The sequence below is a fragment of the Setaria viridis genome, chromosome 5 (genome assembly GCF_005286985.2).
Source record: "Setaria viridis chromosome 5, Setaria_viridis_v4.0, whole genome shotgun sequence".
Classification (NCBI taxonomy): Eukaryota; Viridiplantae; Streptophyta; class Magnoliopsida; order Poales; family Poaceae; genus Setaria; species Setaria viridis.
In genome coordinates, this window is record NC_048267.2 from 13,830,795 (window position 1) to 13,845,882 (window position 15,088).

Consider the following 15,088-nt stretch of genomic DNA (forward strand, 5'->3'; position numbering starts at 1 on the left):
TTTAAGTCACTGCCATATAAATCCTATCATATTTGGGTCTACATGACGGTGACTCAAAGGAGGGTAAAGTTAGAGGATCTTATTCTCACGGGGCTGCTCTTCCCGTCTCGTTGTTGTTTTGTTTTGTTTTGAGTAGATAGACCCCCACCCCATAGCGTATAGCTTGGCATCACGTGTCCATCCAGAGATTAGTGACCCTTCTTAAAGCAATCATTAATTGCATATCTCACGCATAAGAAACAGTTCAATTTGTACGAGATTTCGTAACATAAAGGGAACGGGAAATCCTCGTTAAAAAAAGAAAAAAAAAACAAGAAGAATCGTAGATGTTGCATTGCAAAAGGATTTACGCTCCGTGAGCTTCTACGTGGAGTAAGCCATCCATCAGACCTTCACCCTTCCCGCACAACGCAGCAACAAAAGCGACAACGGCACTCACGCCGCCACGATTGCAGTGCGCGTTACTCTCGCAGGTCGCAGCCGTGACGTAAATGGCCAAATGGGGCAGCTCCATCCGTCCCCTCCCCTCCTCACATACCGTGGCAGCATATATACGGCCACCCCACCCCCATGATCTCTCGTCCCACAGCATCCGGTACTACCAGACAGCGACCACCACCCCTATCTCCTTCCGCGCCGCAGCGCGTCACGTGCCGCGGACAGGGGTCAAGCCAGGCCAGCTAGCGCCCACACGACGCCGCGGTCACCAATGTCGGCGGAGGCGGGGGCCGGGGCGGGCGGCAGCGCCCTGCGGTGGCGGTTCTGTGGCGTACTCCCCGCGGTGGTCGCAGCGCTGCCGCTGCTGATAGCACTCGCGCTGCCGACGGCGGCGGCGGCGGCGGCGGGGTCTGGGTTCAGGTGCCGTCCGGGCTCCCGGCCGGTGCTGTTCAACTTCGGCGACTCCAACTCGGACACGGGCGGCATGGCGGCGGCCAAGGGGTGGCACCTCACGCGCCCGGAGGGCCGCGCCTTCTTCCCCCGCCCCACCGGCCGCTTCTGCGACGGACGCCTCACTGTCGACTTCCTTTGTGAGTCCACTCCGCCGCCACCCGTTCCTCCATCCTTATCCCCAGACTCGCACTCTGCTGAAGTGCTGGGCATTCAGTTCTGCTCTAACCCATCAGTCTTTACCTCCGATTAACCCGTATCTGCATTTTTGCGACATCATTCTTGTGACTGAAAACATTGCAACGTACTAAGGCATCTCTAGCAACAATATCTGAGTAGCTCCTGCACTGTCCGGAAGCTACAGATTGAGTCACCGACAGATGACATTTATTATCAGCCGGCCAGCAGTTCTTGTCCTTAGAAACTGCAGATGCGCTGGGGGATCCTTTGTGTCCACAGTATTAGTGTAAATGCTCAGGTATTATTTGCTCAATTTAGGGCCTGTTTGGATCTAAGGGCTAAAATTTTGCACTTTTAGCTCAAAATTTAGCTCTTGGGATCAAACAGGTGGGCAAAAAGGAGCAAAGAGCTAACTTTAGCTCCCAAAGAGGCTCTAAACTGAACTAAAAGTGGTCCCCGGACCAATTTCCTCCCCTTGCCCCCCTCCCCCCTCTCTCTGCACTCTCTCTCTCCCCCCACCTCCTTCGCCCGACGTCGCCACCGCCTCCGCCTCGCCTCATCGGCCCCGCCACCTCCACCTAGCCTCGCCGGCCCCGCCACCTCCACCTAGCCTCGCCGGCCCCGCCGTCTCCGCTCGGCCCCGCGGCGCCGCCACCTCCTCCTCCACCACCTCGCTGCCGCCTCAGGATCCGAGCTCAGGCCACGGGTGTTGGTCCGGCGATGGCTCCTTGCTGCTGCTTCCTCGAAGTTGATGCAGATCCGACGCATCCGTCTTCACCTCCGCGTCGGCGCTGCCGTGGTCCGCCGGTGTCGTCATCCTCCCGCGTCCGCTTCGACCATGGGGAGGAGGCAGGGCATGCCGGACGCGGAGGGGAGGTGCGCTGGGGTGCGGGGGAGGAGGTGGAGGACAAGTGGGGAGTGCTCAATAAATGAGGGCAAATCAGTCTTTATTTGATGAAGGATTAAAGTTTAGCTCATGGATCCAAATAGGTGGGCAGAACTAAAGTTTAGGAGCTAAAATTTAGGAGCTAAAGTTTAGCCCATGAACTAGTGATCCAAACACCACCTTAATCACGTGTACTGCCCGTCAGAGTGCACTCACTCACCTACTAAACAATACGGCTAATCAAAGATCAGATCATCCAGGCCCGTCATTTGAAGCACTCTGGAGCAGTCTACCTTAACTGGTCCCTGTCCTGTCAGTGTCTAGTTTCATTTAGTCCCCCGTCCTTGTGAACATGCATGGTCACAGCAGACTCTGCCCCAGCTGCTTCTTCTTTTGACACGGGAGAGTGAGGAGAATCTAACGTCTCCCTGCCTCTCTCACAATGTTTCCAGTTACGAATAATGTTGGTCGTTGCTGCTGCGCGTGACTAGTCCATCACGCCCAAACTTTACAAGGATGGGCAAAAATGAGGCCGGTGATGCTAAATGCGTCAACTTTTTTGCTGTGAACATTCAATACTTGTGAGCTTTCCTCTTGTATGGCGCAGCCTGCATCCAATGACTGATGGCATTCATTCACTCACGGCTTCATTGCAGCTGCTGCACATGCCCTCAGCTGCATTCGTTGTATAGTAGCACCCTTGACCCTTGACTTCCATTATTCGTTTTATTTTTCTTTTGAACAGAAAGAGTATAAAAGAAGTGATATTTTGATAATATGAATATCTTTTATAAATATCTGGATTGGATACTCTTATAGTTGTTTTGTTAATAATTTCACAACATTGTGATGCATATATATTACAGTTTTCCACCTTATAGTGGAGGGCTTAGCTTGCTTATCTCAAGATACTGGTGAAACCAACCTGCTTTACAACCTGATTTATCTAAAACAAACTGGATACTACTTTGGCTTTCTTCAATCGGCAAGCCTTGCCAATTGAGATGGTGGTTTGCCAATTTATCCTCCAATAAACCATACTGCTCCAGCCTCCAGCTGCATCTTATAATCTGCACAGGCTCTTCTTCTGTACTGTTATAAGTTCACCAGGGACTTCAGAATAATCCCAAATAAACTGCCATGCTATTCCAGATAATATCGTGTAAGCATCTTTGGAATATAAAGGTACAACAACCGCCTGAAGTTTTTGTATGAGGCGTAAGTTATATGTCTGGGTTGCGTACAAGACTTCGTAGTAAAAAAACCTTGGCATTCATACAAGACTTTTTAATATGTGGTGGGCAATATTGCATTATACTCTCAGATAGCTCTTTTCTTCAACCTTGTATCTGATCATGCGTCTCTATGGGAAACACTGATTGATGCTAGAAATGGTTGTTCTCCTGGCTAATATTGAGTTTGGTCCAAATTGCATCCAGGTGAAAGCTTGAACATCAGCTATTTGAGCCCATTTTTGAAGGCGCTGGGTTCCAATTACAGCAATGGTGCAAATTTCGCAAGTGCTGGTGCAGCAACACAACCACGAGATGTTCCATTTGCGTTGCACATACAAGTCCAGGAATTCTTGTACTTCAGAGATAGATCCTTGGAACTCATCGATCAAGGTTTGTTGGACTCTGATCATTCCATCTCCCTTGAATCCATCAGTACAAATGGAGCAAAGATGAGAACCACTTGTACACATATTGAGTGACAGATCTACTGAACAGTTGATTGTTAATTTACTGGCTTTAATTTTCGTTAAATGCAGGTCTGAGTGGTCCAATAGATGCACAAGGGTTCCAAAATGCTTTATATATGATAGACATAGGACAGAATGATGTAAATGCTCTTCTGTCCAACTTGCCCTATGATCAAGTTGTTGCCAAATTCCCACCAATACTTGCTGAGATTAAGGATGCTGTTCAGGTAAAGTTTCCTTTTTATCATTTTCTCGAATATATAATTTTGACTATTACCTTCTTATTGGGCACCACAAGCAGCAATCCTCATTACACATGTTTTCCTGAAGCATAAACTTGCTACATGATGATTTCATCAGTATTTTCTTATGCATGTTTAGTATACAAGTTTATGTTAAAGCATAGTCGCACTCTACCAATATCTGCATTCTTGTTTTTTATTCTTTTTGTCAAACTCAGACTCTGTATAGCAACGGGAGCCGAAACTTTTGGATACACGGGACAGGGGCTCTCGGTTGCCTGCCTCAGAAGCTTGCCATACCGAGGAAAAATGATAGTGATCTTGATCAGTATGGCTGTCTCAAGACCTACAACAGAGCTGCAGTTGCATTCAACTTAGCGCTGGGCAGCCTTTGCGATCAACTTAGTGCGCAGATGAATGATGCAACGATAGTGTACACCGATCTGTTCCCCATCAAGTATGATCTTGTTGCCAACCACACTAAATATGGTGAGCAAACAAAATATGTTTACTTTCTGACCATTTACTCACACTCACAATCAGAAAATTCAGAAAACCTTGGTGACTCAGCCTAACATTTCTGCTCTCCAGGCTTCGACAAGCCGCTCCTGACATGCTGCGGGTACGGAGGGCCTCCGTACAACTACGATTTCAACAAGGGCTGCCAATCTAAGGATGTGACGGCCTGCGACGACGGCTCAAAGTTCGTCAGCTGGGATGGCGTGCACCTCACAGAGGCCGCCAATGCCGTTGTGGCCAAAGCGATACTGAGCTCCCAATACTCCAAACCCAGTCTCAAGTTTGATCAGTTCTGCAGGGCCTGATACTTGTTCATACCTGATACTGTACCTTTTAGTTTAGGCAAATTACCTGGAGATATAGCTGGCACCTCAAAATCTAAAAGCGTGGAGATGGTTGCCAGAATTGATTATCTGGTTCTATTCATAATATAGGGGAGAGTGAAGTCAATTGAATATTAATTTGGTTTCCCACCACATGATGCCACCTGAAATGAGTTGCCTGTTTGATGAATGCATTGGTGAATCGTCAGCTAAAAGGCCTGTTTTGTTTGACTAAGAAATTGCAGGAAAGGATGAAACATTGTTGGTCCGAATGTCCCTTTGAAACAGTCATCAACATTTATACGATTTGAGATCATAATTGGGTCACCATTTGTCTAGTGGGTGTAATCATCACGTTGGATGCTCGATCTAGGAGAGGGTTGAAATCAAAGCAGCCTCACCATGTGTTGACAACAGGGATGTTCTTTATTTTTTCTCGACCCAGAGAAAGCTTCCCTTTGTGGCTGCGTCCTAGTATTCGCCTTGTTCGCAGTTCATGAATATTTCGTGATCCCACTTTACTCTGTTCTTTTGTGGTGTGTAGCTTATGATAAGATCAGTTATGGCTCAGGCCGTCCACACTGGTACCGATACCCGTTCTACAAATATAGTGTAAATTTACCTGCACCGCGGTACTGGGAGTGTCACAGTAAACAAGCGGATCGGTCTGTCCCTCTATTTCCAGCGGGCTCACAGGGATATGCCATTGACCTCCTGCCGCCGCCAGCCCCAACCACCCCGCCCTCGCGCCCGTGCTTGGAACCGAAGAGAGGCTGTACCGTCGCTTGCCGAAGGAGGGTGCCGACGAGAGTGTGCCTACGGCATCACAGTGAAGAGGCCAAGTGCGGTGGCTCCGGCCGATCTGTTTGGCGCAAGAGAAGGGTGCCATCCTGGAGAAGGCGGGTTCTCCCCCTAGATCCAACGACCTCAGAGGTGGGGGAGTGAAGGAGGAGGCCCGATCCGGCGGCCGGAGTAGCGTGGCAGGTGGAAACAGACACGGAAAGGTTCAGTGAGAGGGCAGCTGTCTGCGCAAGTGGCAGCGGCGAGGTTCACCGGTTCAGGCGAGCACATCCAAGGAGAGCTCCACCGCATGCTCCAGCTGGTGTCCTGCCCAACTCAGGTATGTCCACCCTTGCTACCCCTGCGGTTGTCCAAGTCCAAGATCTAGGTTATTCGGTGTCAAATCTTTTAGCGTTAGCTAGATTGAGTTTTGATGCTTGAGGATATTGCAGCCCGCACGATCCCACTTGCTGCTTGTTGGCACTTGCTGCTAATTAGCATTTAGCTTCTTCCATGCTGCATCTTGGAGAAAAGTTAGCTTCTTCCATGCTGCATCTTGGAGAAAAGAACATGCTGAGGCAATTTACAAAGGCACATGAGTATTTGCAAATAAAGATCTAAATAATGTGCCCTAATCTAATAGATACTGAACCTCGACATTCAGCCTGAACACCAAACATGCCATTCTAATATGGACCTTCTGCTTCATTACTAGTGCCTTCTCTAAAATGTATTTTCTTCTGCTTCGTTATCCAGCATAAGTAGCATAGGGATAATGGCATTACTAGTGCCTTCTTTCAGAGTTTTTTTTGGTCTTGTGTTCCTAACAAGATAATTGCAAGATCAGATAGTGGAAATGAAAAAAACAATGTATAGAGTTAATAAAGTTAAACACTATTTGTCTGAATTTTTCTGCTTATCAGGTTATTTCTAATGCTACATAATTTTGTACTAGGACTCTATTTTCCAAGAACAAACTTGGTGGGTTTTGACCAATTACTTGAAAAAAGTAAATTGTGCCCTACATTAATCTAAACTTGGTGGCTCACGAGAACTTTGCATACTCACATATCATGCTTAAATCATGTCATATGCTACCATTGATATCTTTTTTGCCAGTGATTTCAGGATGGACCCTAACCAGTCCAATGTTCCTGATGGATCACAGGGAGCTTTTCCTGGTGGCAATAGTTCTCCCTACCAGGCTGCTTAGAACCCATACATGTATGGCTACCAAGGTCCTCCATCTTGGTTCCCCCAAGGATTCCAGTAGCTTCCACCCAATGTCCCAATGATGCATCCAAGTACCAATGGTCCACAAGTGTTTCATCCGGCTGAAATGGCAGATGCATCTGTGCAAAACGATATGTGGAGGAAGTGCTCGTCCCTCCAGCGCTAGCTCCTACAGGAAAAGGAAGAGGAAAAAGGTGGTCAATAGGATCAAGTTAGGCAACTTCAACCCAGACGAAGATGTAAACATTGTGAAGTCATGGCTTGAAATAAGTTGTTACCCAATTACAAGTACTGCGCGAAAAAAGATCGCATGTGGGATAGGATTGTGCAGCGGTACAATTTGAGGAGGGGATCCTACCCAGAAAGGAGTTTGAGGTCTGTACAGAGCCGTTGGGACATAATCAAGGCTGAAGTGGGGAAGTTTTCATCCTTCTATGCTGATGCCATTCGATAGAATCCTAGCAGGATGTTAGATGATGATAACGTTTGCGGTTTGTTGATCCATTTTATTTTCTATGCATTTTATTGTAAATTTAACAACAATTATTTTCTATTGCGGACCACTCATGCAACAGCTAATTTTGCTGGTATCCTCAAACACAACTTTGCTTACATGCATTATTGGGAGATTATGAAGGATGAGCCCAAATGGCAGGATCCAAAGCCCATAGCATTTGCAAAGTCAACTAGAGGTGATGGTTTTGGAGAGGACAATAGCCATGAGCCTGACACCTACGACCTTGGAGATGACAATTCTAGCCCTACTGGATCAGCTGGGAGGAGGCCTATGGGTAGGGATTCAACTAAAGCAACCAAGAAGAAAGCAAATTCCTCTATGGGTTCAACATCATCTTCGGAGTATGCTTCGAGGATGCAAGATCTATCATTGCAAAAAATTTCTATCCTGCAAGAAGAATCCATGAGTAAAACTGATCATTTCCAGCAGCTTGCCTGCATAGATGAGAAGCGGTTTGAGGAAATGCGAAGCCACAATCAATCACTGTTAGACATTGAGTAAGAGAAGATTCAGATCATGCGTGAGAAGCATGACATGGACAGGCAAGAGAAGGAGAAGCAAGAGGATGAAAGGATCCTTGGGATTGATCTTAATGCCTGCACACCAGCTCAGCGAATGTATTACGAAGCTCTCCAGGAAGAAATTTTTGAGAAGATCGTAGCTAGGTGCGGGAAGAGACAGGGCCTGAACCATGGATTGGAGAGGCAACCTTATTTATGCTTTCTTGAATTTATTTTAGGAAATTAATTGGAACTGTTATTTGTTCTATCATCATATCTTGATGTTATCTGCTGGTCGTGGTGTGTGTGATCACCAGAAGCTTTGAATGATGTACAAAATATTACAAGTCTTAATAAATATTACATGACCACTAGATATTACAAGTCTTAATAAATATTACATGACCACTAATTCATCTACTCATGATGAGATCCTAGCCTCATCCACTGGTGCTTGATGAGATCATATTGTAGCTGAAAGTGCGTGGTGCTTGATTAGATCATATTGTAGCTGAAAGTGCGTGTTTTGGTCATGAAGCCTATGGTGTCCAGCAACAAATGCCTCCTTGTCCGGATTGTTGCGGTACCGAACCGCTAGTTATCCGATATTCAAAAAATCAATATCCCGGGCATTGTCTTGTTCATCCTCCACTATCATGTTATGGAAAATAATGCAAGTCACCATTATATCATTAATCTGGCTACAGTCCCAACCATCTGTGGGTCCTCGGATCACCGCAAACTGAGTTTGCAGGAAACCAAATGCATGCTCTACATCCTTGCATGCACTTTCCTGTTTAGTGGCAAAGCTCCGGGTCTTTTGCTCCATGCGGTAACGAATAGTCTTAACAAAGGCTGCCCACTTAGGGTAAATCCCATCAGCAAGGTAGTACCCCATGTTATAGGTCCTTCCATTGACCGCAAACGACACGGGGGTTGAATGACCCTTGAGGCAAGTGAGAATACAGGGGATCTATGAAAGACGTTAATGTCATTATTACTTCCAGGCATGCCGAAGTAAGCATGCCATATCCATAGATCATGCGATGCAACCACCTCGAAGATCATAGAGGGATGCTTCCCTCTGCCCGTGAACTGACCCTTCCACAATGTGGGGCAGTTCCTCCACTCCCAATGCATGCAGTCAATACTGCCTAGCATCCTCAGGAACCCACGATCCTCACCCTCTTGAAGAAGCCTAGCTACATTGGCAGCATTGGGTGCTCGTAGGTAATACTCGTCGAAAACATCAATGACAGCTCGACAGAAATGATGCAAAGCTTTTTGAGTAGTTGACTCACCAATACACACGTACTCATCAACGGCATCTGCCGGGACACCGTAAGCGAGAATGCGCATAGCAGCAATGCACTTCTGAAGAGACGATAGTCCTGCCTTGCCAGTGGCATCATACTTCTTTTTGAAGTAGTTATCTTGATTTTTAACAGCCTCTTTAATGTGCTTGAATAAATACCGATGCATCCGGAACCTGTAAGAACACTTCTAATATGAGGTGCTAGAGATACCGATGCATCCGGAACCTGTAAGAACACTTCTAATATGAGGTGCTAGAGATATGGAGTGATCGATATTTGAAATATGCTCAACTTTACCTTCTACGGAACTGCTTATCATTGTAAACAGGGTTTGTAGCAAAGTAGTCGGCTTTGATCCTCTTGTGACCAGAAGGAAGGTCCTTTGGCCGAATGACCTTTCGTGGCGCATCAAATCAATGGCGCGTGCGAGAACTCTCTGCTTGCACTAGGTGGTTGTATGTCACGACATCTGCTTCATCATCATCGACCAAGAAATGAGGATCGTCGTCTTCCTCCTCCATCATCCAGTACCTTCGCAAGGAGCCTGGGTAGCCGTCCATAGCGTTGGTAAAACACAAGGAAGTGAAGTTGTCCATGGTGCTTGGCCACTAGATGGAGGCGTACAAGTTGTAGCCAGCAAGGGCATCGGTTCATATACTTGGCATTGCCGTGCAATCATTCTCCATACTTCACGAGTACAACAATCCATGTCGCGTGCAATCATACTCTGTGCTTCACGAGTGCAACAATCCACATCGCAAGAAACATTTGCATGTGACCATACGGACTAGTTTTGCAAAGCTGCACGGGTTGGCCATGCTACTTTGTCCATGCGTGAAGTACAACTCTTGGTAGTACGCAAGGTAGGTGAGTATTTTTTAATTACATTTCATTAATTAAATAGTACTACTAACAATTATTACTTATTAGAAAGTTGCATTACTAATTATTTCACATTCCATGATTTAGAATAACCATTCTAAATGATTGTGTTACGAAGAAATGTGTTTATTAGAATTAGAAAGTAGTTGGAGATGGTTGAATAAAATATATGATAGTTGGTATAGAGTATGAGATATAGAGTAACATGGGTGCGGGAGAAATTGGTATAGATTAGAGAATCTCAATGACTAGGATAGAATATTCCTAAAAGTATGAAAATAGAGTATGACGAGTGCGGACAGCCTTAGAGCAACTCTAAGAGGCTGCTAATCTTACCCCCCAATACCTTTTTTTAAGGAAAAAAAAAAGAGAAAAAACGAATTTCAACAGTACACCCAAAACTCCCCCAAAAAATTAGCGACGCGAAAAAACACCCCCTCACCCCGCATATTTTCACGACACGCGGCCTTCCCCAATCCCCCGACCTCGGTTCCCACACCCCCTTTGCGCGCTCCTCTCGAGGCGCTAGTTCCAGCGGCGGCGGCGGCGCTCCTCTCCCGACGGTGCCCTCCTCTCCCGACGGCGGCGCTCCTCTCCTGACGGTGGCCCTCCTCTCCCAGCGTATATGAATAAATAAGGTCTGAGACTCCGATCGGTGTCCCGCAGCAGGTCTGAGCCGCCATCTCCCACGCATGCGCGCACGGCAACTCCACACATGGCGTCGGCGGCCTGTGCGCCTGGATGCTGTTGACCAGAGCCACACCACATGCCATGCTCGTGGCCGTGCATCAAAAGGCTGGCAGCTGATAGATTAATTGATGCTTTTTTGCCTAGAGAACCAAGCTAAGCATAAATTGGACGCCTCAAGGTCTGATCGATTGAGCCGTGGATGCGTAATGGGATCATTGCATTGCATGCTATGGAAGGAAAATTGCAGGTAAGGTAGCGGCGGCGAGCTTGCAGGCAAGAAGAGGATTCGCGTCGACCTGGAGCTTGAAGCGGAGGAATTGCTATGCGCAGCGGATGAATTTCCGTGCACATCAATGGAGATGCTTCGGTGGACAAGAAGCAGAGGAAGAGAAAGGAGGAAGATAGATGGACTCATCCTCGATCGAGTCCAAGAACACAAGGCAGACCCGGAACTCGACGCTGGCGAGGGACTTCTGGTCACGGTGGTGGAAAAAAAGCACGGATCCTAATGGGTCCAATACGATGACGTGGTCTGTTTTGAATTATTAGATGTAGTTTTTAGCGATCTGCTGTGGGCTGATACGTCTTTAGAGCAACTCCAAGAGGCTGCTAATCTTACCCCCAATACTTTTTTTAGGAAAAAAGGAGAAAAAACGAATTCCAACAATCCACCCAAACCTTCCCCAATTTTTTAGCAACGTTAAAAAATAGCCTACCACCGCGTATATTTTAGCGTTGGCATTCTTCCCCAATCCTGATTCCCGCACGCTCGCGCGTCCCTTCCAATGGGCCCAATACGATGACATGGCCTGTTTTAAAATATTGGGGACTATTTATTAGCGATCTGTCATGGATTGATATATTTTTGGGGAAATTTTTTTTGACAGAACCTCCCATACATAGTTTTGGGGAAGAATTTTTTGAAGTACTCTTGGAGTTGCTCAGAAGAAAAAATATTTAGTATATCTCCCGATATCTCATTTTGGAGAGAATTTTTTAGCATACTTCTAGAGTTGCTCTTAGGGGCCATTAGGCTCCGGAAGAAGTGCAGCAGAAGAATGCCTTTGAAATGCAAAGGGTGTGCTTATGGGCTGGAGTGGGCCTTCGTGTGCTTGTAGGCCTGTGTAGTAAATGGGCCAGTGTGCAGGACCGAGAGTTTGCGGCTAGAGAGGTGTAACTGAATCAGTTCCTCTTCTCTGTTCTTCGTTTCTCAGTTCTGAGTTCTTCCTCCTCCAAATCTTCCATTCTTGCCGTCTCTAGTTATGTATCCAATCGGAGAAGAACCGTATTGCGATTCCAAGGCCTTGAGATGACCATTGCGCGCGGTGGCGTGACCAGGAAGGACTCGATGCGGGCATGGGTTCCGATCCAGTTTTTAGTTTCCTGTAAATAGATTTAGACCTACTTGTTGATGCGGTGAAGGACCGGCGGCGGCAAGGCCGCGCCCCCATCGTTATCTTGGCGCACTACGACAGCCTCTGCTCGATGGGTTCGATCCATCCAGACCTCATCGCGACCCGCGCGCGCACTGGGCAAGTAGCCAACAAGCACGCCCGAGAGAGGCATAAGCAGCTAGCAAAGGGCAACGGCCTGGCCCCTCGAGATGGACCGCTTGTAGGCCATTGCGGCAAAAACTGATCCGTCGATGGTAGTATATGGGACAGGTCCGTCGTCCCCAACGGGGCGGGGGACGCTTTCTTTGCCCATGCAATAAACCCGTAATGGTTGGCATCGTCCTCGTTTTGCTCGTATATGGACGTCTCCGTGTGCTAGACAAGATGCATGGTACCGTGCCGTGGCGTCTTGCCAGTTTCTACATCCTCATACAGCAGCTTGCGTACGCCTTGTCACTTCCCGACCTCTACGTCCTCCTCGTTTCCTTGTACGATTTCATCACAACAAGAAGAAAAGACCAATTAACTTGTTGCAGAGGCGGAGGCCCATGGCGACGGAGATTTGTGAATCTGAACAAGTTTGGGCCACGACGTGACCCTGAGAGATCGACAACACAAGCATCATCACGCGACCATTATGACGCGGTTCGTGTTCTGCCTGCGGCACTCTCGTGAACTACTACTACTCTAGATCGACGGTACACCGTAGCGACGAGCCATCCTACCGTTTGTCTCTGTCGTCGGTACGGCGTGACCACAGAAGAACGTTCTACCATGTGTAGCATTATTCTTCTTCCGATCCGCCGCACCTAGCTATAGCTATCACTGCACCCAGAAAGTATTTGCGCTGGTGGCTAGAACAGGTTTGTGCTAGTGGGTTTTGCACCCGCTAGTAACTTTGAACCATCACAAATGCCGTCTGTGCTAGCGGGTGCCCGCCCGCTAACACAGACTGCTCTCTGCTAGTGGGCGACATTAGCCACCCTACATATGTATTTTCCCATTCAATATATTATTTCCCGTGAGTTATTTATAACTTTTATTTCCAGCCAATTTTTAGCCGTCAAATTGAAATATGTATCTCCAACCACATAACAACAAACTTGAATAATAAATAATTCACATTATTAAAAATTGCATCGGACATAATATATAATTCACATTATTAAAAATCCAACATTTGGAATAGAGCTATTCTTTGCCACGCTAATATTAAAACTACTATGCCCATCTACGAAGATTTGTGCACTCGTCCGCGATAAATCTCGCTTAGGATGAATCTCGCCATGTCCGTACAAATGTTATCGATTTGTTTGTCTTCGATCTTGCTATAGTTACTGTCGATGGTAGGCATCTGCAGGTATACAGTAAATGAAGATTATGATGTATTACCATTAGAAAGTTAGCACATGGCAGTGTATAAGAGACTTACATCTTCAAGGTTTGTCCGGTACCTCCCATTATTTCTGATGAACTTGCACACGTAATATCCGCATAGCACAGAGCCAGGAGGTTGCTTGTGGCACTGCAAACAAATAGAAAAACGATGAGTTGTTATTAACGATAAGTCTACATTATATGAAAAAATCAAGTTTTTATTTTCTCATGAATCTATGATATATTATTTTCATAACTTTCGTCCTTTTTGGATTGTGGACCCCGCCTTTTAGTACCCGCCTTTTAGTACGTAAAGCTTATACGCACTTTGAGGATATAAAGATAAGAGTTAGTAATACAACTTAGATGCATAGAATGTCAATATGCATTTAAGTACTGCTAAGGAATGTCTTACTTTTGTATAATGCCTGTGAAATCCTTGTACCTATCTCTGTGATAGCTGGTTGAGTAGAGGACCAATATTTTAGCTTGGGTAAAATAATGATGCAAATCTAGTGATCTCTGCATTATATTAAAATAATTTATATTATAGATGTCATTAAATAGCACCTAGTATATATATAGTAGTTAAAACTAGCTTACTCAAAATTGTAAGGAGCTATAGTATAATCCTTGTCAGCCTTTTTCTTCATTATTTTTGCAATGTATACGAACACTTTGTGCATTTCTTCTCTGTGAACTTTTATTTTTATAGCGTCTTTCTCCGCTTGTGTCTCTGCTGCTTCTATTTGTGCTTTGATCATTTCCATCATTTTGAGCTTGTGCTCTGGCTCGCTTATTCGAGTTGGGTCAAGATAAGCTACCTTGAACCTGTCGTGCGTCAATTCTTCCTCCCTCCATTGCATCCTGCAGAATAGGTTGCTCAGGTAAATACGTATGTATTTAAAACTCGTGTATGCGGTACATGTGGACTTACAAGCACCATACGGAAATGAGATTCACGTCGAGGTGTTGTCAATGGTAAAGTTTGTGCAAATCCTCGAAATCGATCACAATCTGGTATGGGAGAATGCCAAGGAAAATCTTAGTTGGGGCATGCACGGCGATTGCTCGAATGCCTTGCTTCATTGCATTCATGATCCATCCATGCAACTTATTCAGTTCCCGTGGGCCCTCCAGCAGATCCCACTGATACACGAATGGTTTGACATGCTCATAATCCATTGGGACATCATCTAATGCAAAGAAATTGAGGTTTTGATCCTTTTCCTTTTGGCGAGAGGTGCTGCGACTTATAGATTTTTCACCGAAAGATGAAGCATTCTTCTTCAATACGTTTAAAAACTTATCGACGTCTGCTGATGGAGCCTTTTCATATGTGTTGACCATACGAGGTACCGCTGGCCTCTTGGGAGGTGGAGATGCTGGCGAAGGCGATGTTGGATCATTAACTTCTAAATCATCTACCCGTTCATCACCTTCTAGTGCTGATGTCCCATCATCCTTATTAAGAGCTTCTCGGATAGGTGATAGCATTGGCTACTCATCCTCATTGTTAGCTCCCTGTACATGTGACAACGTCAGCTGCTCCATTTCAACATTTGAATCTGGAAGGGGTGGTTCTTAGTTCGGCTGTGAGGTTTCTGGCGATGCATTCAGAATGATATCTCGGCAATATCACAATATGTACTAGTTTCA

General features: G+C 46.1%; 1 protein-coding gene and 1 pseudogene across 1 annotated transcript; one reads left to right on the forward strand and one right to left on the reverse strand.

Moving 5' to 3' along the window:
- The first annotated feature begins 575 nt into the window (after positions 1-575).
- LOC117859032 (GDSL esterase/lipase At1g09390) lies at positions 576-4,930 on the forward strand. Its single transcript, XM_034742202.2, has 5 exons — positions 576-1,028; positions 3,394-3,579; positions 3,726-3,883; positions 4,117-4,387; positions 4,490-4,930. Exons 1-5 carry the CDS (start codon positions 710-712, stop codon positions 4,720-4,722), a joined length of 1,167 nt encoding a protein of 388 aa, XP_034598093.1. The 5' UTR covers positions 576-709; the 3' UTR covers positions 4,723-4,930.
- Positions 4,931-8,368: 3,438 nt separating this feature from the next.
- Positions 8,369-9,252, reverse strand: LOC140222797 (uncharacterized; annotated as a pseudogene).
- Positions 9,253-15,088: the final 5,836 nt, after the last annotated feature.